The sequence below is a fragment of the Protopterus annectens genome, chromosome 7.part1, assembly GCF_019279795.1.
Source record: "Protopterus annectens isolate FY-2018-M chromosome 7.part1, PAN1.0, whole genome shotgun sequence".
NCBI classification, from domain to species: Eukaryota; Metazoa; Chordata; order Ceratodontiformes; family Protopteridae; genus Protopterus; species Protopterus annectens.
The window spans coordinates 261,813,166-261,837,965 of NC_056740.1; the positions used below are offsets into that span (position 1 = coordinate 261,813,166).

A 24,800-nucleotide genomic window follows, 5' to 3' on the forward strand; every position below is an offset into this window, starting at 1 on the left:
TAAATGCCATACCATTTATATAGTACCACCACCAGGTCAAAAAAAAAAAAAAAAACGTGTTCAACCACAAGGACAGTGACCCCTACCTCAGTTATAACCTAGCAGCAGAAACAAGCCTGTATTTAATATAAATTTAAATGAAGAATTTGGAACTTATACTTTTAGAACCGCTTCAAGCTCTACATTCCGCCCACACAAAGGAAACGCAGCAAGACAGATTCGTTTGCCCTCCCAAGCTACACAATTCCTACTGGCAACGGCGAGACAAACAAAGAGTTAACGCTTCAGCACGGTACACACTGAACCCAATGAACCCGCTCGGTTCCTGTTTTTGGCAAAAAGCCGACCCCGCCTTTCTTTCTGTCTGTCTACTTGATGATATTCATGCGTGTGACGGAGTGGGAGGAGTTGTGGCCTCAGATTACCTCTGACACTGCGACCCCAAGTCTTCAATGTCCAGATGCTGTAACCAAGGGACACTTTGTCCATTCCGAAGAATATTACCGCCCAAACGTACTGAATCCCGCCAAGTCTGTCGCACTTTTAAGCGGCGTAAGGACTAAACCTTCCCGGGAAATAAAGTTTGAGAGTCAGGTGCAGAAAAAGCGGCTGTGACATCATTGCTGTATTTTTTTTTCCTCCGGTACCACGCCCCCACGAGGGTGTGCAATACCCATTAAGCGATAACGGGGAAAACTTATTCTACTGTCACAATGCAAGGGATGGGGCAGAGGTGGCTGGATTGTGTTTTTCATACTTGAAAGAGCAAGACTTATTTTGGACCGCACCTGGCAGTCTCAAAAAACAGAACCGTTATGCGGAGAAAACGCTCATGTGGCATTTTCTTAAAAGTCAGAACATCTTAATTTTCTGAGAAACTGGTGTGATATTCAACGAGGTACATTTCATGCCTTTTGTACCTGTAGTCGTCAAACAAAGGAATCTCAGGACAGACAGTGCCAGGCGCATCGCTTTTCTTTTTAATTAAGGGTTTGATTACTAGCAGAAATGGCAACTGCAGCATACATGACTGGGGAGCAGTTTGCAGCCGAGTGTCTTGTTTCAATGTCAATTCAGCCTATTGTTCACGGTCCAAAGGGGAATCTAGGACCCCTACCAGAAGCAACAGTAATACAAGTAAATGGAGAGGATACCACATCTAGTGGTAAGAAAGAACTGATGGAGCCCTTTGTGCACGGTTGTAACAGCAAAGATTCCTCTCTTGTTTCTGTGGCTAAGATTTTAGCAAACATGGACCGGCATATTCCAATCCCAACTCCTTCACACGTCCCCAGAAATAAAACAATCCAGGAGACCGTTAACACTCCACCACCTTCTCCTCCCGAAACTGCAGTCTTCGAAAGTGCCTATGTGAGCAACAAACATACAGGCAAAACTGCTGCTGCTGCCACACCTACCGTGCCAGGCGAGCCGAACCACAGACAAAGAAGCAATTTTGGGAGATGCAAGTCCGAGCAGCTCGACTCCCCACAGAAAAAGCACAAGTGTCCCTATATAGCCTGTGGTAAAGTATATGGCAAATCCTCACACCTGAAAGCCCACCTAAGGACCCATACAGGTCAGTTTCTGTCTGGGGACACTCCCATATTGTGTATTTGCTCAAATACAATTATCCTAGCAAAAAAAAAAATAGTCACCAGAGAATCACGACAGTATTTTATTGTTACTTTGAATTAAACGTGTACGTTACTCTATAATCGAGGTGAACATCCTAGCACACAACGCCCAGTGTATTTTAGTTGCTATGTTAATAAACACAGTGGTTCAGAGCTTTGCTTCTCATTCCTTCCTATGGTATTGTACTACAGGATTGAGCAGATAATAAAATGCTGGGAATAAGGAATCTTTGAAAGTTACAGGTTGATGGTACATTTTTTAGATGAAAATATGTTAAATACCGTGTCTGCCTATTGATAACCTTCTGCTGAATAATGCGTTTCAGGAAACGACATAATTGTCTGTAGACGCTGACCACTTATGCCCCCATTATACACTACCTTCTGCGTATCCCCTCACATGTAAAGTCAGTCCAGTACACAACAGTTTGAAGACTACATAACAGAGAATGGTTGCTAGTTCATGATGCCTTTAAGTATGAACAGATTCTAATGGGAATCAGACAAACACAACTGAACAACGTAATGCTTTCAGCCCCAAGACCCCCCGTCCACACCCTGACACCCATACCTATAACAGAAATGACTTTTAACCCACTTCGATTCTGCATGCTGCGAAACCGTCATCCTGTAAAAAGACTACTGTAATCTCCAGTCTAGTTGGTTTATCGCAACTGTCCACGGCCCAGGTCTCCATTGGACATACCTCTAACTAAAATAAATGTGTATTACCATCCCATAAACTGAGCAGAAATCGGCGATCAGACATTGACACTCACGTGCGCTTGTTTACCTCCCATAAACAACCGTTTTCCACATTAAGGGAAAACGAAGTACAGTGCTAAATACGAGTCAACGGTGCGATACTGTAACCACTGTACAGCCAAAATAGATTTTTAGTAAGTTTCACAAGTATGTTTGATTGTAGTGTTCTTTGTGGAAGTAGGTGCCACACCCCTAGAAGTAGGCGGAGGACAGCTGATCTGGCCAGCAACAGACACAATCAGTGGCGCCTCGAACTCTCTTCTCTCTGTTTCCGGGAACTGTGGCGTGAAACTGAGTGACGCAATAGGGGAGGTAGGATACGTTGTTTTTATTACGTTTGTGGATGGATGTAGTACTTTAAAGTATGTTATTGTGACAACTATTCCAGTATATTTTTTTATTTCATATATTTAAAAAGTTTTTCACAAAGAAGTTATGAAGTTAACCCCGTAATGGCCGGTGTAACTGAAAATTGTGTGTGTTGCTCTTTTAGGTAATAATACGTGTTGCTAACTACAGCGTTAAGCTAGCAATTTGTTAATAACAGACAGACCCTAAGTTTCTGCAGTAGACATTTGACACATTTCCGATGTGGTGAGTTCTGATATGATGCTAGTAGCAGCGTTAGTGCGCTGCATTCTAAAATGTTTTCATCGCGGAAGCGTACGTTTTGATAATGTTGTGTTTACACTTGCTACGCGCCATCCCGGTTGCGGGGCGGTTTTAACCCATATTTGAGTTTTCATTGCGATCCTGATTTAACATTTGCTGGTATTTCAAATATGAAGACACTTTTTTCATGTTTTGATTCCGTGTTTGTTTGACGTGTTATTAGCTCTGTGTCCTGTTAATGCATACAAGTCTTTTCGCAAACGTTTCTTTATTTGAAAGGTTGTGTATGTTTGGGGGGGGGGGGGGGGTCGTACTTGTAAAATTGTAAAATTGTAAATATCATTTGACACACGCATTATTAATTCAGATAAACGGATTTTCACTGCATGGCAAATTGTTTTGAATTCATAAAGTGAGAGAACACTGGATTAGTTATAAATTTCATGTCGTGTATGAAATGTCAATACTTTATCGGGTGAAACAGCCACTGGTGCATTTTTCCTACATCTCATGTTTTCATTGTGCACATTATGTGGCATTTCTCGTGAATCGGAGTGGACTTGCACATATTTTGGATATGCTTCTGGGTAGCAGAGCATATCTATTTTACATACTCTGTGATTTTGACTCAAATTTTAGCTATGGACTGTCCCTCTGGAATTCTAACAGGCGATTTTTGGAGAAAAGGTTGGTGAATTATTCTTAATAAATAATTATGACAGTGCTTAGAATTAGAGTCGTTTTTTTGATTCAGAAAATGTACATTTATTCACATTCTCCTATTCCGTCAGTGCCTCATCTTAATAGTACGAATAATGTAAGAGTTCCTGTTTACTTCTGGATTTGTTTCTGATTCATAAATATTCATAGTTCTCAATGAAGTGCTGAGATGCCCGCTAGAGTTCTTATGTTTGATAGTCAACTTTACTGTTGTCAGAATCTGGTTCCCACGTGAATTGTACAGATTCGTCATACGCTCTTTTTTTAATCCAGTAACATTTTGAATTCCACTAGGACACGAGTTAATAATTAATGAAAGATTGCGATTTTTAGCTGTCAAATCTCATGCGACTGCATTTTCCTTTTAAAGTTTCTGTTCTATTTGAAAATACTACCCACGAGTTTTTGACCAGCAATTTCGGAGGGGGGTGGGGTGGGGGGGGCAAGCTTCTCCACACTCTGAAAACTTAAGTTGCGCTCCCTCAGACAAAGGAGCAGGACTTGTCCATGCAGTAACATAGTGTGCCCTTCCTCTGAGATTGCACAACCTTAAAGTTGGAATTTATGAGGTGGGGCTGGGACTTAGTCCCACACTTTGAGTGGATAGCATAGCTCCTCCTCAGAAGATGCTTGTATCACTTTTGATTTTGCTGTGCAGTGCAACATTTCAGACAGCAGCACAGTGTCTCAGGTTCATAGGTGTGTACTAGACTAATGGCCCTGGAGCCCTTACAAGCCTAGCCCATAGGATTACCCTGGCACCATGCCACCTGACCTTAGTTCCCAGTGCCACTGTCGAGTAGAGCCACTGGAGTGATCCCCAGGGTGAATTTTCCATTTCCCATCCACTCATCTAGATTTCTCTTGAAGATGGCTAGTAAGGTGCTCTGTTTGACATGTATGGGAAGTCCATTCCATAGAATGGGCAGTCTCTGGGTTATGAACTTGTCCCTCCAGCATGTTCTGTTGATTGTGGTAATGAGGTTGAGGTCTCTGGAGCATGTGGTGCGGTAGGATTGGGATTTCTTTAGATGTAGCATTTCTAACAGAACTAGGTCAGACATGGCTTTGTAAGTCAAGCAGAGATCGCGTCCAAGTAGGTGATGATATGAGACAGAGAATAGTTGGGAGTTTTTTGAGTCTGTCCATATAGGACAAGTGTTTAAGGCCTAGGATCCTCTTTCTGAGGTACTTTTTGCGGCCTCTCCAGTTGTTGCAGGTATCTAGTGAGGTACATGCTAAATGGGGCATTGTACTCTATGATTGGCCTAATGAGAAAAAAGTAGAGAAAGAGTAGAGGGAGACCATGACCTCCTTTCTTCCTGGATGCAAAACCCTGTAAGCTTGGGAGCCATTCATACTGACAGGTTCCTTTCATACTTCATTTGCTAATGAATTTGAGATACGTACATACCTGCAAGTATGCTGTCAGAATACCAAACAGATATCCTTCCCCCACTTCACGTCTGTGTGGCATGCTTGATGGCTGTTTCACCAGCACCCATTTGGCCCATTTTTTATGAGTCTCAGGCAACTGTTATCCTGAGGCTAGGCAAGAGCCCTTTAACCCGTTCATTCCTGTTCAGGAAGCTTAATCTATCTGTTCATTTGCTGTCTAGCAAGTGGCAGGGAGTAGGTCATCTTCAGGCACTGAGGAGCTGCTTTACCTATTCTTCCTACGGGTAGTTTGCTGTCTTGCATTTGCTGCTTGGTTGGGAGGAAGAGGCAATTCACATCCCTGTACATACTTTGCCTTCTGCCATAGAAAGAGGTTTACATTGATGGCACAAACTAACCCAGCTGTTACATATGAATGATATATCCAGCTGCAGTTAGATGTCGTTGATTGATGCTGTAGGTCCAGTAGCCCCTTCTCCATATACACACAGTGATAAGAGATGAACAATCTTGTGTAGGCTGATCATGCTAATTTTTTTCTGTCCTGTGCTTCTTAAGGTGGGTCATTTGAGCTGTTGTCAGGGATTCATCCCTGTACACCATGGTGTTGAAAGCCCAGAAGATAGTTTTTCACTAATTGCCCTTATTTTGCCATGCATTTTAGTTTTTTATATGTTTTCTGTGCATCTTTCCATAAGCAGTCTGCAAAACTGAATACAGTATTTTGAATACTGTCTCACCAAAGCCTTGTAAAGTTGAAGCTTCATCATCACTTTCATTCTGTACTTTTTTTGCCTTAACCCTGTCAGAAAAGTTGCAACAGGTTTAAATGATGTTTTCCCAATGTGAATATGTGCTGATGCTCAGATACAGCTCAGAAATTTAAGCAGTCTAATTTTTATGTTGAATTCTCCAAGACTAACCTGAGTCTTCTTTGCCTGTGGTTCCTTGGATCCTTTTTGGATGTTTTTTATGTAAAGCCATTACTGATGTCAGTTGATTGGATCCTCTACAGTCTCCAGTGGCAGGGGTATGCAGTCTAGTTGTACAACTCTTTCAGTACATTTGTTGGTGATGATATTTGCCAAGTCTGTTCTTCTCAGCACCGGCAATGCACCTAGAATTGTCTCATCCTGCAGTTCATATAAAGTCACATGTGTTTAAGAAAGAGTAATGTTTTTTATTAGTCCTGTTGTTTCTGTTATTGAAACTACCTGGGTGTCTTTATTCCGTATTGCTCTAGTTTTTGTTTGCATTCTGTGGTATTTTATGACTTTGTTTCTTAGTACATAGGACGCTGTAGTAGCTAGACTGTGATTGTTGCTTTTGTCCTTTTTTCTTTGATTGCTGTATCTAATTTTCTTCTACTTTCTCAGTTGTTGGTATTGAATGACCCTATGTGATCAGGACATCTTTAGTTTCAGTGAGTCTTTGTGGGTCTTGTTTCCAGAGCTTTTCTGGTACCTGTATGTTGTTGTGTGGGCACAATTCCAGTGCATCAGTCTTGCCACATTGTTGAGGCATTCAGAATCTGGGCTCTGAATATATCACTGTCAGCAAGATGTGCAACTGTTTCTGGTTCTGTATTACAGCACCTACATTTGTCTGCATCTCCCACACTTGGCAGACCGCATGCATGCTAGCTTACAGTATTGAGCTGCCATTATTAACTTTTAATGTTTCTGTTTAAATTCACCTCTTTAACCGTGTGCCCATCAGGTCTTAATCAACATGTGGCTGTTCAGTTCTTTATACTTTCCGCTTTAATTGTGAGCATTCCAGTTTTCTTTCTTTATCTTCTCTTCATGTACTTTATATTCCATCTTTTTCTGCCTGATTTGTGTCTATGTCTAGTTTGATTTCCATTCCCTCGTCTTTCCAAAATGCTTCTGCTAGTCTGAGTACAGATATACAGTTTTTAATTATCTCCACAGATATTACAATTTGGGGATCAGTTTTGCTCATCATTGCTAATTTATGGGGGGTTGGGCATGTGTTATGAGGAAACTAACTGCTGTTTTATGCATTTAGAAGATGATTCTTGTAGGCATCATACTGGGTTGTTTTCCATATGGAAAAACAGTTATTGCTTTAAATAATAAGGTCCAATAAACTGAATGAGTAGCATAGTAACATAAAGATTTCAGAACTAAATTGTAAACTGATAAGAAATGCATTTTTTTTTGGTAACTGGCCTACAAAGAAACCAGGTCAGCTAGTTATTAGTTGTGGAGAGGCACTGCCATTAAGAGCCTATAGTTTTATTATTTGTAAGCATTAAAGCATTTCCACTTGAAAGATGATGTAAGAAAGAATTTTTTGTCATGAGAGATTTGTTGTCAGTTGCAATGTTAGCATTATGTAGAAGTGATGGTTGTAAAGGTTTTTTAAATAGCACTTTTTTACAAGACATGCAGTAGTCCTTTTTGTGGCTACTTTGGAGTTGTAGTTTGTGTAGAAAACTTAGTACCCCAAAGCTTTAGTACCCACAGCAGGGAGGTGTCCGGCAACTAAGCTGTAGGTTCATACTTGCTGTGAAGTAAGTGTAGTATTAGAGCAGTGCTTTGTTGCTGTATGCAGTGTTGCTAATGTTTTTTTCCTTTGAAGGCATTTTAACATTATTATAAAACTGTATAGTAACTGAATAGTTCTGATGCTGTCCAACCAGGGACCACTTAAACAGCTTCAAGTGCATGTTTTGTTTTGTTTGTTTACGACAGATTCCTGTGATCTCGCATGGGGAACCTGTGTGGAACGACTGAAAGTTCAGAGCACATGGGATCAAATTTTAAGGAAGAAACACAAATCTGTAGGAAATGATGGTCATAATACTGGCTTTAAGAGCATTCAGACAGATTTGCAATTAAGGAGCCCTCCAAGTCTTTACAGCCAATACCACAGTGATGTGGTATGTCAGTGAGGAGGGAGAGACTCGCTCCTACTTATTGAGCAGACTGCCCATGCAGGCTAGGAAGATTACTTAAGATGCAGGCATCACTCTTAGAGCAGCCTATGTTACCTCACAAGAAACCTTAGTTGCGAACAGGCAGATCAGATTACAGATGGACCCATGTGAATGGATGTTAAGTAGAGGAGAGACCAGTATGAATGATGCTAAACAGAGTTTTCTTAGATCTGACTAAGTAGATGAGTTTGCTTTGCAAGAGAATGGGCAGCTGAAAAAGTTCTGCCATCTCCCGATGAATGAAAGTAGATGCCGTCTTCCTCAGATAGTCAAGTCTATTTCTCTCGACTTTTTCCGCCTTATACCCATGATCACCAGGGTATTGCAAAACATCATCCTTATAGCTCTTGTTTGGCTTAGGTTTCACTGCTTCTCTCTCCTGACATGACTAGCAAAAGAAAAGCCAAAGCTGTTGCATCAGCATTTACACACTCTCACTCAGAATAAATGGTCCACTCTGCACTCCAGCCTGACAATTAAAGGCCAACTCCTTGGATGATTTGACCTTCAATCACAACCAGGCACATTATTTAGAAGATACATATGGGTCCTCGCTGCTGCTTTCTCAGTCTGCTGTGCAGTGTGGACGACTTATGACCTTAAGTGAAGCCATTTTTTGAAGGGAGGTATTGCACATTAGACCTCCAAGAAAGAAAATCTGTCCCATCATGGGACCTCAGCTTTGTTTCAAACAGACTAAAATGACCCCCTTTTTGAACCATCTGCTCTAGCCCTGCTTGCTTTTTTTTATCCTGGAATATTCTGTGTTTGACGGCTGTCACATCTGCTACAAGAATTCTAGAACAGCAGGCTCTGTTGTGCAGAGAACCTTTTGTTTGATATTCCACCAGGGTAGAGTATCCCTTCCCATCACTCCCTCTTTCATGCCAGAAGTATTCACTAATACATGCTTGAATCAAGCTGTACAGTTATCATTTTTTCCTAAGGTTGAGAACAAAAGGCATAGGACTGTACACTGCTTGGACGATTATACAAACTGAGATTTTATCTGGGCATAACAAAAGAATTTAGGAAATCCGATCTTTGTTTCCCTTGCTAAGGGTAAAGAAGAAAGAGCAGTTACTAAGCAAACTCTTTCTAAATGGTTTAATATCTACCTTTGATACTGTTGCTCTGCTCTCAGCAAACCAGTCCCAGGAAATGTTAAAGCCCATTCCATCAGAGCCACTACAGCATCCCTGCAAGATGTGGGGGGTCAGCACCCAGTCAATTTTAGAAGCAGCTACCTGTTCTTCAGTTCACACTGTGGCATCTGGAGGTATGGCAAGGTTTACCTTTGCCACCTTGCAGCGTTTCCGTTCATAAATCATCATTTACAGTTAGTCATTCGCTCACTGTTATTAGGAACTTACTGTACATGTGGATGTTTGAGCACATTCACTGTTGTAGTCCATATTCCCTCCTCCCTACCTCCTTCCTTTCTTGGCACCATAAAGTTGGAGTGGGGCATATTCCCTCCTCCCTACCTCCTTCCTTTCTTGGCACCATAAAGTTGGAGTGGGGCCAATTTTATCTCCTGCCTTTCCTCTAATCTCCCTACCTGGCTCCCTGTCTTCTTAATCAGAATTACATTTATTGGCCGGGTATGCACGCATACAAAGAACTTGTGGTTTCAGTGACTCTCCAAGTATGAATTGCATAAGTGACATACGTGCAACTATTAAGAATAAGACAAAAAGTAAATGTTCATATACATACAAGGTGCAAAGTGCAGCTCAGTGCAAGAAATACAGAAATAAACTCTGAAAGAAACAAGTATTAACAATATGTAAACATTACTGCAGAATTCTCAGAGGCTTGGGGGAAAGAAAACCCCAACCTAATAAGCTGAGTTAACTGTTTATGAAATTGATGGCCTGTGGGGAAAAAAACGTTCTTATATCTGCTTGTTTTGGTGCATATTAATCTATAACGTGTAGCTGATGGTAATAGTTTAAAAAGATGATGGCCTGGATGTGAAGGGTCAGTGATGATTTTCCCCTGCCCTTTTCATGAGTCTGGAATAGTACAGGTCCTGTATGCTGGAAAGGGAGACTGGGGACCTCTTAGATGGGCATATTACTCAGTGTGCTCCCTTCTAGTCATCTTGGGCTTTGTAGTGCTGGGGTCTACCTCCTGGCATAGCTGGGGCAAGAAAGCTTAAAAGATGGTGTCAGTGAGCACTCCTCTTACCACCAATATCCTTAAGTAGCACTTCTAAGGATATCCCAGAGATGGTGGCTACAGTGAATGTATTCAAATATCTACATTTATGTTAAGTTCCTAACACAATTGTATACTGTGACTGTGTTCCACATTTGTAATCTACAGAGATCTTTGCCCTAATTGGTGGTCCACATTATTTTATTCTTTTGCAACTAGATGGTCCCTAGATTTTTGTATGGAAGCACTCTCTTACTTGGGACCCAAGGTGTGACTTTCGCTTCCTGATGCACTCTTTGGTCCCTGCTATTATTTATTTATTTTTTCCCAACTTTGAATTAACCTTATCACATGACTTTAGATGAATTAATGTTATTAAACCAGTGCTATTTACAGTAAAACCACCTGCATTGAAGACAGCAGTCAAGTTACTAGATATGAGAGACTTAACATGTCAGTCTACACAGTGGAAAAACAAAACACAACAGATGCCATTGCAAAAGAGATGCACAAAAATCACAAAGCCACCACCATTGCAGGAAGGCTACCTAGCTTGCCCCCTACATGCCTCTTATTTCACAGTTTTATGGAAGTCAACTCGATTTTCAGTTAGTGTCTTCTGTGTGTCGACATGCGTGAATGGGCGTTCCTTCGTTGAAGGTTGTGCGTTAGGCCCGGCAAGCCAGCACGTAAAAATCTACTGCCAATCATTAGCGGACCGGAGCTCCGCTGTGGCGACCCATAACTGGGAAAAGCCGAAAGACACAAACAAACATGGAATTCAACAGCTCCATGAGCTCTGTTATGCACAAGTAACAAAGTTTATTTTGGCATCATGGATAACTGTGCTTCAGTATAGAAGCCTTTCAACGTCATGTTTAACCATTTGTTCAGTGCTGAAGCTGTTATTGAAAGTGTCTTTATTGTCAGAACATGTCCCCACTTTTCACAGTTTTCATTTTGTTCTTTGAGAGTACAGTCTTTGATTGTGCTGCTTTACAAGCTTGTTTTTGGTGTATAGTCCTTCAAACTGATCACCTCCTCTGGTTATCTTATTTACAAACCACTTGGACTTTGCATCTCTCCACCTTTTTCACGTTCTTGTCTCCATATTCATTGCTACAGTGCCTTCTGACCTATCTTTGATTAATGTCCATTTCTGACACCAAAGTGAATCTTCCTGTCCAAGTGGCCTCTTTGACTGCTTTCAGTTCTGCATAGATTGGGGTAAAATACTTCATATTGCCTGTCCCTGGAATTCTTCTGTGTGGCATGTGTTCAGGAATGTACAATGTCCACTGATATCTTCTAGATTCCCCAGAAGTGGTAGACTTTCCTCAGAGATACTAGTATTAAATGTAGTTTGGGTATACATTCATTTGTGCATTTGCACTACTGTGTGACTTTAAATGCTGAAAGATAATATTTTGAATGGAACAATATTTCGAAAATGGTTATCTGGAAAGCCAGATTCAACCATTTCCGAAATCGAAACCTCTCCAAACATAGTTATGCAGGGGGGGCAAGCCCTCCTGCACCCCCCCATGTCGGGGGCTGCCAGCCCCCCCTACTTTAATATACAAACTCCAAGATTGCACTACAGTGAGGGAAAGGGTTCATTTTCCGATCCCCTCTATAGTGCGATCTGCACTTGAAATGCCAACTTCCAATGAACGAATGCCAATGTGCATTCGCTCATTGGAAGTCAAACCATTGTCACTCAGCATTTCAGACATCTGGAAGTTGTACTTTCACACTTTGGTGAATCCTACAACCTCCTTTCACATAATTGAATGTATACCGTAGTTTGCTGCACTTCTTGTTTTAATTCTACACCTGCAAGTCTCTTGATTGTTCCTTTGAGGACTTCGTAGGACTTGTGAGTTTTTCTCCTTTATCTGTTTGTTGTTTAGTTGAGTCCATAGTGCAGCAGCAAGAGGAGCATCTCTATTTTCAAGTTAGAGAAAGTTCCACTTGAGGCCTCCCCTGAGGAAAGGACCTTGGGTCTTGTGAGATCTATCCAGACAAAAAGCATCCAGCCAGTTTCTTCAGTACTCGTTTTGTAAGATCCTTTCATATGATACATGTAGTTTCTATGTCCTTTTGTCTTTGTCAAATCATAGCCATTCATGTCTTTGTAACCCCTTGTCTCTGATGTTCTCATATACTGTTACAAAAAGTTTACAGTTTTTTATTTGCGTTCAGAAATCTACTACCATTATGCATCTTTCTGTTCTAGTAAGGAAAAGTTACTCAGAAGTATTCAGCCACTAGTGAAATACCAGGAGTTGGTGGTCTGCACGTTCGAAGAATAATTTTATTTTTAGGGCTGTTTGTGTCTTACGATACACAGGTATTGTGTGTGCATGATGTGTGTGTTGCACTGAGGGTATTACAAAGGTGTGGTCATTGCACTGTGGAGATGTTCTTTTTCCCTTGTTGCAAGGGCCTCTGACGAGGTGTAGTTCAGCCCCCTACCCTGGGGTAAGAGGGAACGCAGCCTGCCAAGAAATGGTGAAATTTCCTTTATTGATTTTTTTGTGTAAATTTAGTTTGTCAATGTTGACACCATGTACCACTGAAACAGTGAAGTGGTTTAAAATTCTTTTCAGATATTAAGTTGATATAAATTTCATCCATTCATACAGTACATTCCTGTTAGTGCTGCTTTATGCTTTATTTACCTCACTTTCCCTCATAAATAGAACTTGTTTTCCTTTAAAGTATAGTGTATGTCATCATTAGCCTATTTTCTGTATTCCCACTCTCGTGTCATTTATTCCTGTTTGTATTGTATCACTGTTGTATCTCTTCATTTTTTCCAGTTGTTACCATATTTTCTAACCACTCTTCTTTGTTTTCTTTCTATATATGTTTTTATTTTATGCATATTTGGTAAGAACCACTAGAGCCAAGATGTCTTTTTCATGGGTGAGAGCTAGTTCTGTTAAGTGAGCTGCACATAATTTCTTGGTATTGAAGTGCTGATTGAACAAGCTGAATGCAAGACTATAGTGAGTCTTTCACTGTCTTACTTTGTTTAATGTCAGTACTTTTATTGCCTTTGAATTATTTATTACTGTACATATTTATTATTTTTTGTACTTAATTTCAGTGTATTGTTCTAACCACATCTAGGCTCTGGAAATGGTTGAAAAAGGTCCTTTAGACCTTAATAAAATGTTTGTAGTAGGTCAGCATTAACATTGTGTGCAGTGCCATCAGCCTGTTGGCTGTATACACTTCCATGAATTTTATTAGGTTATAGGGGGTAGGGTGGCAATCTGCTGCGAAGTAGACCAGTTGTTGGATAGTCTCAGGATTTTTAACCAGTGGGTTTATTCCACTTTAGTGTGCTTGAGAACTGCTAACTGAAAGTGGGCACTTTGGGGATGATAGGTTAAGTGCTGGTTATTTATTTATTCTATGTGTGTTTGCATGGACTTTGTTTTTTTTTATGTCCCAGAGTAGATAATCAATCTGATTTGTTGAAAGAAATTAAAATGTGTTGGCATGTCTTAAAACTGAACTGTATTGCATGTCCTAGTTCTCCTAAAGATGCATTTGAACATTGCCAGATGATATTTATATAATTTACATTTTAGTTCTCAAAGTTCTATTTTAGATGTGTAGTCCAAAACCAGTTAGTGGTGCAGGTAAAAACAGGTCCTTCAGCAAAACAAAGTATAAAATAAGCAAAAATAGAAGAAGGCTCCAGACCACGGCACTTAAAAACATAAACTATAACAAAGTAATGGGTGAGCGCTTTCGCAGCAACAAGTTGCTTCATCAGACAACAAATGCACAAAATCATTCTGAAATTGATTTAAATAGAGGATGACTTTGTGTATTTGTTGTCTGAAGCAGCTTGTTGCTGAGAAAGCGCTCACCCATTACTTTGTTATTAAAAAGATGTTTTTTAAGTGCCGTGGGCCTTCTTCTATTTTTGCTTATTCTATTTTAAATGTACCTATAGTGTTTTTTTTTTATTTTTCTTCTTACCATCCTGGGTAGGAGTACAGTGCTCGTGTTCCTTCTCTCAGTGAAGAAATACCTTTTGTCCTTCATCAATAAAGTTAAATCAGGATTGTTTCACTTGTAAGTCATGTCACCTCTTGTCTGACCTATCCTTTTTACTGAATGTGGCAGATCTTTACAGTCTGTCATTGGAGATGTAACTTATAAAAACAAATATAAAAGCTGAGGTTGAAATTGAGTAAAACATGCTAAATGTGAATAGCAGTGGTATTCTGCTGTTAGTAACAGTTAATGTCATCAGTTTGTAAATGAAGTCAGTGTTTGAAATATGGTCATTATTCATTAGTAGTTTGTCAAATGCTTGTGTGCTTCTTAGTTACTGTTTGTTTGTTAGTGTCTTTCGGCTTTTCCCCGTTAGGGGTCGCCACAGCGGAACTCCGGTCCGCTAATGATTGGCAGTAGAGTTTTACATGCTGGCTTGCCGGGCCTAACGCACAACTTTCAATGGAGGAATGCCCGTTCACGCATGTCACCACACAGAAGATGCTCTGAGGATCGAACAGGCAATGTCTAACTGTGAGGCGACAACGCTACCGCAGCATTTGTCTCTTAGAGGAGTACTGTTTTAGTGGGTAGCAAACTTCTGTTTTCATGCTGATGAACCAGATTTCAAGCAGCTGCATTTTGCAGGCTCTGTATAGTGGGATAATACCCCTTGTTTAATATTCAGATTTTCCTTATTAGTTTGAGGCAGCCAATTCCATAAAAAGACATACCTTGCACATCTGTTGACATTGGGCATTGTAAGAATTTTCAGACACATCAGCTGTATCACATTTAGTGGTCTGGTGAGGAATTCTTACACCATGTTTCACTTGTAAAGGACTGATGCTGTGGGAGATGGAAGTGCAACTCCCAACACTGAAACCTACGACTTTGTGTCTGAAATACCCATTAGTCTACTGAGGTGGTGTAGTACGTCCACAGAAGATGGTTTAGAGCCAAAGAAGATGGTTTAGAGCCAAAGAATGTGAAGGGGTAGTAATATTTTCAAACTTTGGAATGCTTCTTCACTGTCAACAAATGCTTTTCTGACAATAAGGAGCTTATAATGAAGCTGGGGTGTGGAGAGTATACCCTCCCTTCCTGTCTGCACAACATTAAGCCCTTCAGCAGGCCCCTTGTTAAAGGTGAAAATGTTTCATTATCCATTCTTGAAATTTAGGTAAGAATGCAGTCTTGGATGTGATATCCTGCAGAAGCCATGAAGCATCATATGTGCCCAAATGAACAAAACACATTTAAGGTAGAAGGGCAAGTCCGTCATGTGTACTTTGCTAGCCAGGTTGTCCATTCACTTTTAATTTTCTTCTACAGCAGAGACCCAGGAGCCAGTTGAGTTGTACAGAGTCAAGGATTATAATTATGGGATTCATCTGCAGGTTTCTGGCTTTGAGCCAAGCACCTTAAATACTATGGGATAATTCTTTTTCATAATCTACTGTAACATGACAGTTTTACCATACTGAATAATAATTATCAATGTGACATGAAAATGGAACTGATTAGTCTAATGGCTTTTGGCTCAAGATGTTATTCCCATAATTGTTAGCCATTCGGATAGAATCTTAGAAATTCTGATACAGCAAAGGAGTAGTTCATAATAAGCAAGCACTAGTGTGTGTTACTGTGTAAATAATGCCCACCCAGGGGTGTTTTTTTATATGCTTTTGAGGTAAAGTAGTTCATCCACCTAGTGTTTCCCACTTGTTGTAGTATATCTAATGGTGTTGGAGAAATATTTTACACCCAAAGCATAACATTTTCAAAAAATATCCATATATGTGCTTCATTCTTTTTGGCCCTTTACTCCTAAGATGTGTGGTTTGTTGCCATTCATTCGGGATTGAAGTCGCTACATAATGACATGCATTTCCTTTAGAAAATGCATGCTAAAACAAATCCTAATTTTGTCTTGAGCTAAGAGGTGGAGAGGAATGCAAACCTCTTCACTGCTGCTGCCACTGCTTGACCTATCTTGCCCCCCCCCCCCCCCCCAAGCAAAAACACAGTTTTGGTTCAGAAAATGCATGCTAACACAAATCCTGCAAATTTGTAATTTTATAACGGTGATATCTGTTCTTATTTTTGAACCTTTGTGTCCCCTTTATTTTAGACTGTATCCAGATATCTTGAGCTAAGAGGTATGCAAACCTCTTAAATGCTTCTGCTGTCACTGCTCTATCGCTGTCGCACTTCACATACATGCACATGTGCATACACACGCACGCGCGCACACACATTTGCTGTCATTCACACGAGCACGCATAAATTCACACATTCAGGCAGAAACATACTTGCACAAACATACGAACACTTTTTTTTTTCTTTTTTTGTTCCTTTTACTTTTCATTTGTTAAACAGCAAAAGTGCTGCTTAGCAAGTGTAAAATAATGGCACTATTGATTTCACTCGCATTCTTATGCTCACATACACTCACACATACAGTGGATATAAAAAGTTTACACACCCCTAGTAAAATGTCAGTTTTTTTTTTTTTTATATATAAAAATGAGACCACAATAAATAATTTCAAAACTTTTCCCACCTTTAATGTGACCTATAACCTGTACAATTCAATTGAAAAATCTGTTGGGGGAAAACATATAAAAAAATAAAAAATGTATAATACACTGGTTGCAGAAGTGTGCACACCCTTAAACTAATACTTTGTTGAAGCACCTTTTGATTTAATTACAGCATTCAGTTTTCTTGAGTAGGAATCTGAGTATGGCACATCGTGACTTGGCAGTATTTGCCCACTCTTCCTTGCAAAAGTGCTCCAAATCTGTTAGATTGTGAGAGCATCTCTTGTGCACAGCCCTCTTCAGGTCACCCCACACCCCACATATTTTCTATTGGATTTAGGTCTGGGCCATTCCAAAACTTCTCATTTTCTTCTGGTGAAGCCATTCTATTGTTGATTTGGATGCATGCTTGGGGTCATTGTCATGTTGAAAGGTGAAATTCCTCTCCATCTTCAACTTTCTAGCAGATGCCTGAAGGTTTTGGGCTCAAAAGTGGCTGATATTTGGAACTGTTCATAATTCCCTCCACTTTGATTAAAGCCCCAGTTCCAGCTGAAGAAAAGCAACCCCGAACCATGATACTGCCACCACCATGCTTCACCGTGGGGATGGTTTTCTTTTGGTGATGCAAAGTGGGTTTTTTTGTGCCAAACCTACCTTTTGGAATTGTGGCTAAAAGGTTCAGTCTTGGTCTCATCAGACCATAACACATTTCCCCACATGTTTTGGGGAGACTTGATGTATTGTTTTGCAAATTTTAGCAGGGCCTGGGTGTTTTTCTGTGTAAGAAAAGGCTTCCATCTTGCAACCCTACCCCATAGCCCAGAAATATGGAGAATATGTTGTCACATGTAGTATGCAACCAGTACTTGCCAGAAATTCCTGCATCCCCTTCAGTGTTGCTGTAGGTCTCTTGGCAGCATCTCTGACCAGTTTTTGTCTTGTCTTTTCATCAATTTTGGAGGGACGTCCAGTTTTTTGCAAAATCACTGTTGCCCCATATTTTCTCCACTTTTTGATGACTGTCTTCACTGTGTTCCATGGTTTATCCAATGTTGTGGAAAGTTTTTCTGTATCCTTCTCCTGACTGATACCTTTCAACAATGAGATCCCCTTGATGCTTTGTAAGTTCTCTGTGAACCATGGTTTTTGCTGTAGCAGCTGCAGATAACTGAGTAAATGTCAGGAAAATCCTACTAGGACAGCTGAACCTTATTTGGGGTTAATCAGAGTATCTGTAATTGATGGCAGGTGTGTACCCAAAAAGACTGAGCGCTCCAATTAAATCAAAAAGTGCTTCAACAAAGTATTAGTTTAAGGGTGTGCACACTTATGCATCCCGCGTATTATTATACATTTATTTTTTTATATTATTTCCCCTAAGATTTGTTCTTCAATTGAGTTGTACAGGTTATAGGTCACATTAAAGGTGGGAAAAGGTTTGAAGTGATTTATTGTGGTCTCATTTTTTATATCACAAAAACCTGGCATTTTAACGGGGTTTTTTTTATATCCACTGCAGACATAGACACGCAAACACTTTATTCTGTATATATATAGTTTTTAATTTTATACTCGCTAAACTGCAAATGTGCTGCTTAGAGAGTGTAAAATAAAGGCAGCCGTTAACTAACCATTTTAGTGTGAGCTCCACGGCAGCTTATTACACTGCTGTGAAGCAGTGGACACATTTTTCAGTGGGCATTACCTGTAGGTTAACACCCTGCTGGAAAACGTTCATTCTCAAGTTAGGGTGCTGAATTACAGGTCACCCATGACAACTGAACTTTGTCAGCTGGAGTCTGTCATCCAGTATGTCCTGTGGCTTAGTTTCTTAAATTCAAAATAGTTCGTGACAGGAGCTTGTATAACTGCAACAAAACGTAGTGGGCATGGTTAATGTTATTGATACCCCTAGAACATTGCTTTCCATTAAGTAGCTGTCTTCTGTGCTTAATGACTTTTACAACTTTTGAAAGTGATGCCACACAAGAAAACTAGGATGAGTCGGCATAGGCCAAAATTCTTTCTTCCCAGCCAACAGTAGGAGTATTAAACTTGTATGGACATGGCAGGGACAGATTGCACTGTGAAAAGTGCAAGCTGCAGCATTTACCAACTGAATTGATCTGTAAGAGCACATATGTCTGATTTCATATAAAGGTCTGGTTAGATCCTGATAACAGTAGTTAACTGAAAATTTTAGAAATGCTAGCAGTAGATAGATTTAAAGGGCATTATTTAGTATTATGAGCAAATTGATGTTGTAAATTGATTGCAAGAACTTGACAAATTTAGTAACTTTAGCAAAATGCTTATTAGCTAATGACCTGTCTGTTTGTAAATTAATGCTGCTGTACGAAATGTGCATTCTTCTGTGAAAGTGGCAAGTAAGTAGCTTATTTCAGGTGAGGGACACACAGAGAGCAGTATCACTACCAGAAATGTGCATACTGATGAAACTATTCCTATGGAATGAGAGGCAACTTTCTCCAATTGTGCTACCCAGTTAGTAAAGTGCACTGTCTTATTATTTTTTTCCTTTGAAAGCTTAATCCCACTAGGCTAGTAGCCTGTCTTCAAGGGAGACCTGAGTGGCCTTTTTGTATTACTAGGGGGAATTTGGCTAGGGCATCAGGGAAAGTACAGTTGTGTAAGTAAACTTACCATAACAGTATGTGTTCAAGCATTTACTGGTGCATTAGCCATGGCTATGGGGATTATGTCCTGTCAAGGATGTATATCCTTGGTAGGACATAACTCACATAGCTAAGGCTCTTGAAGTGGTGACCATTCTTTTTCTTTGGTACCAGAAAAACAGTCTGAATAAAACCTTTGCCCCTCAGGTCTGCAGGCAGTGGTTCTATACCCCCTGAGGTAACCCCCCCCCCCCTCACAAAGGTAACATTTGCTCTGTGTTGCCACAAAGAGAGGATGAAGACTCGGGAAGAAGGAGAGGTTGCCATTGGGTGTGGAGAAGGGAGCCTGAAGAAGCAAGCAGTCATTCTAACTTAATGGTCTGTCCTTGGTATTGAGGCTTTCCCTTTCTTTGCTTTGGAGCCTCCTTGCCACTGTTTTTTTTAATCCTGTTTATTGCCACATTGTTGCAATTGCTTTTAGAAAATGGAAGTTGAGATGGGAGCAACATTTCTGTTTGCCTTAAAAAAGGAAGGTTGGGAAATATGGGTCACACCTTGAATCAACTTCCCCTTTCATCAAACCTCTTAAGCACCTCAGCTGCAAAAGGGCCAGCTAGAACTTTCTTGTGCAGTAGAGAATTTAAATTTTCAGTTTTAACATCTTCCTGAAGATTTTAAGAATGTAACCAAACAAATATTCTTGTGACTGACCCAGAAGCAGCAGCAATGAACACTTTAGGCATGTGGAGTAACATGAAAAGCAGATACAAAAGAGGCATTCAGAAAATGTTGTGCCTCTGAAGAGGCAAGGTTAACAGTGAACTTTCATGTTCTCCTAAGACGGAAGTAATAACTTAACATATGAGCCTGACATTTTAACATTCTGAATGTTAAAATGGCAGCAGAACAAATTTTCTTCCCAAATCTGTTCATCTTTCTTATACCTATCTGAGGGAATGGTATTAGTATTAACAGTTTATCTTGCAGAAGCAGATATGCTGCAAAGCCTGCTTTAGGATTAGAAAACATGTTAGATTGTACAGGGTACCACTGATACACAGTCAGACTTCACAGGGGCAGGAGCAAATCCCAGCAAAGTTTTCATGTCTATAGAAATAGGGACTAGAGAAGTCCTTCTTTTTACTTTTCTTGAGGAAAGTCCCTGGAAAAGGACTGCTCCAAATCGGATACACTCTCCTAGAACTTGGTCTCCCTCTCTTATGTGGTATTTCATTAGCTCCTTTCCCTGGGCCCAGTGAGTGGTTCTCCCTTTTCCATATCCCTACAGCAGTAGAGGACGTGTTAGCCCCAGAGTCCGTAGGTGCTAAACCAGAGGAACGGGGGGGGGATAAACTGTCTGAGGAGTCGAGACTGGGGGGATAAACTGTCTGAGTTGTCGAGACTGGTCACAGCAGAGCTGCAACCAGAGCCACCTTGATTCCGAAGTCTTCTCATTTCTTGTAGACAAGAGAAGGAAAAATTACTGCTGCATAGGTTCAGCCAAGACTGAAGTACTAAAGGTATGCAGCAGAGCCTGATTGATAAACTTATAAACCGCCAAAAGGTGCATCTGATGCAGGCAGTACCCCAAACACAATATCCCACCCCTAATGCACATAACTTACAAATACTTTGGGAAGAAAAGTAAAATAAATAAATGTTTTGCACTTTTTTCACAGAAGCATTCATACACAATATATTCTTTGACAAGAAGTGACAGTACAGTTTCCTAGCAAACAAAACAACAATCTGACCGAAAAAAAATCTTCCTTCCATAAGTTTAATTTTTTTAGCATTTCCTCTGTGTGAGATGTATTTGCCCAGCTTTGAAGTATTGCTAGTCAACTGGCTTCCACAAAGTCCACTAAAGGAATGCATTTCAGCAGCAAAAAAAGCTCTGAGGTTTTTGGCACTCTGTCAAGAGGTGAACAGGACCCCCCCCCCCCCAAAAAAAAAAAAAGAAGGCCAGCAAGAGTTTATGGAGTGCTGGCTGATTGCAGAGAATAAGACCCGTATAACTTTGGCTACTGAAGCAGTGATCTAATGCCTTAATCATTTCCAATATGATACTATTTATCTTAGTCCTAGCACTTCGTTTTATATACTCACTCTTTTTTTTTTTTTTTTTTTTCTGGTCCGAGCCTGGAAAAAAAAAACGGCCCAATTCCTTTCTACCTCATTAGAAATCATAGCACTAGCCTTTAAGAAGTCACAGCTGATGATCAGAAAGAGAAGTACATTTTCATAATAGAAAGTCTTTTATATACTAGATGCTGTAAAGTTGGTGGTAGTGAATGTTCGTATAGACTTATTTTATGTATTTGCACCCATGAGTGCCTAACCTACAAGGCATTCTCGGATCCAGCTCTGATGGATCTGATAAACATTTGCAAAAGAAACTGGAGGGACAAGTATGCGTCTCAGATTACACAAACTCTCCATTCATGTAAAACAGAGCTATTTCCTAAGCCTATTCATACTCTTTGTGCCTGTGGCCCTTATGGGTAGGGGCAGTTTGTAGATGCCCTAGGGCACAGGCATATAACAAAGCCGTTGTAGCCTGTGGGCATTGATAATTGGGAAACTTGAGGCATGAATGGCTTGGCTTAAAAAGGCTGTAGGGCATTAGCCTAATACCCTACTATGGTCCTATAAATTTAGGTTTGACATTAAGGATCAATACAAATGTAGAAGAAGCAGAACTAAATCTGATGGCCAAAATTGTAACACTATGGTTAAATTGTAGCAGTTGAGAGGTATCCACTGAACAGTTCTTTACTCAAATTAACGAAACAAACCAGTATATCTTTGATAAATGGTGCATAGCACTCCTTTTGAAAACATTGAGTCATAAGTCATTGTTTGTTTTGTCTGGTATATACTGCAACAGGCTTTCTTTCACGCAACAACTTTTTTCTGTTTTAGTGTTAAAATCTAATGTGGTCCAGCTAAAACAGGATAAATGGAAAACTTCATATACATGCACTGTGGCTTAAAATACACGTGTGTGCATGCAATATTTTACAGCTAAAATTATGTGAGAAAAACTAAATTCTAAGAGAAGATGACGTGCTAGAATAAAAAAAATCATGGTAGAATTAAAAATGTATGAGAGACTGACCATGTTCTATTGAGGGCTAAGAAGATTTAAGACACTAGTCTACAAAGGGTCAGCTTCTCAGAGAGAATGATGGACAAGACGGCTTAGAGGGTACAGTGTTACAAAGTACCAGTCTAGGTGCTTTACAGTTGGTTTGATAGTAGTTGTGGGAATCATTTTTCCTCAAAAAATCAAGGGATTCTGCAGTGTGTGGAAAGAGCAAGACTGCAACTGACAGGGCTGCAAATTACTATGTAAAAACCATAAACTGTCCATTATGAATTATGCATAAGCAAAGATAAGTAGTTTTCCCCACTGGTCTGTTAGCTGCTCTACTTAAGGGAATCTTACGCTGTGTTTGAAAGGTAAGCTGCTATATCTGGCAGTTGGGTAGAAGATTAAGGTTACTTCCTGTAGGGTTTTATTCCCTCAGCCTTTATTTGCTTAGTGTGTAACCTTGAGCAAGTTGCTTAATTAAACAGTGCTTTGGGATGATTGGGTTATTTTGTTCAGTGGTTTGCTGAACTGCATGCGTAGTAACTATCTATGATCCTATGTTTTTAAGTCAGCAGTTGCTGGACACTGAACCTTCCCTGCCTCTGTACATTTTTTATATGCCAACAAAAATTCTAACCTGTCTGTATGATAACCTCAGTATGTGGTACCCATTCAGTACTACATGTGGGGACTTGCTCAGCCATCCTGAATACAGTGAGCTGCAGTAATCTGTGCACATTATAAATCCCCATGCATGGCAGTATGGAAACTGGTAGTAGGGGAAATGTAATCTTGTTAGAAAACAGTGTTCAATATGTGAAACGCTTTATTATTCTAAATGGTCATAAGTATGCTTTTCCTATTGTGTAAGGAACTGGTAGGAAGGGTGTGTGTTACCAAACAAAGTTATAAACCAAAAAAGTAATGGCTGATGGGCTGCAGAAACTTCAAAAACATCATTATTGTACTTAGACCTGTTAAAAAGGACTTGCATAAGCACTTTCGTCCACTGTTAATTGTAAATTCGAACTTTTTCAGATACTGAAATATACTGTTAAACATCCGGTTTAAATACTTGCAATAAAACCAATAAAATTGCCCTTAAAAATGACATCACTTATACCTCCCCTCCTTTCATCCATTCCAAAACATGTATTCATTAATATTTACTAATAGTTTCATATATTTTCAAATTCAAATACATGTACTTCCCTAAATATTGTAAAAACCAATAAAACAAACTTTATATTGGCTATCCTTATGGATAATTTCAAACTTCAGTTGATTTTTTTCTGAAAACTCAATTGATGAAAACAACATAACATGAATCGTGCAAAGTGCAATAGATGAATCGGTCAAGTGAGCTTGTATAAAATTCTTTTACCTTACCATCCAAAACCCCTTGGGTATATTTTATCTGGTCAAAGCCCTTAATTTCAATAAACATTGGCTAGAACAATAATCATTAATACCAGGCCAGTTACAGGCTTTCAGTTTCATTTGCCACCAGCGTTCTCTCCTTTCTAAGTACAAATTCTGTGGGCCCCCCCTCTTACCCCTGTTTTTTTTTTTTCTAACACCAAGTATCTAAAACTATGATCTGGGTGTAGCTGTACATGTTTAGCCAATGCATTTGTCAAATTACATTTCTTGATATTGTATTCATGCTCCTAAATTTTATCTAGGAGCCTCCATTCAGTTTTCCCCACATAACAAGAGGGGCAATCCTTACATAATGCTAAATAGACGACTCCCTTTGTATTACAATTAAATTTGCCTTGGATGTTGTATTCAAAATCCCTAACCTTAAAAGTGTTCCCTACATGTATCAACTTGCAAAAGGGGCAACTTCCACATTTAGACATTCGTACATCCATATTCAAACATTTAAGACTGGAGTGTTCAAGAATAAATTTAAAATTCCATCCTTTACGAAAAATAATCATGAATGGATCTATCGTCAGTCAGGACAGACCAATTCTTATCAAGAACCCATCTCATGACCTTATAGTCTGTGTTGAATGTGGCAATAAAATTCATAGAAAAATCATTGTACCCCCCCAGTATTGCATTGAATTCCACCATCTGTGGGAATGTTCAGCTCTTCCCTCCAGTTTGGATCAGTTCATTGAAAAAGTTATAAACAACACTGTAGAAAAAGTTCAGAGCTAAAGAACACTAGCCTTCCAACACGTGCCCAAGAAGATTATGCGCATAATATAAACTCTCATTGGAAAA

General features: G+C 39.8%; 1 protein-coding gene across 1 annotated transcript in view; it reads left to right on the forward strand.

Moving 5' to 3' along the window:
- The first annotated feature begins 314 nt into the window (after positions 1-314).
- The window catches only part of KLF13 (Kruppel like factor 13), a 255,094-nt gene continuing 230,608 nt past the window's right edge, over positions 315-24,800 (forward strand). Inside the window, exon 1 of the mRNA XM_044078708.1 lies at positions 315-1,579. Coding sequence (XP_043934643.1) covers positions 1,009-1,579 — 571 coding nt within the window. The 5' untranslated portion in view covers positions 315-1,008. The remainder of the gene's footprint in view (positions 1,580-24,800) is intronic.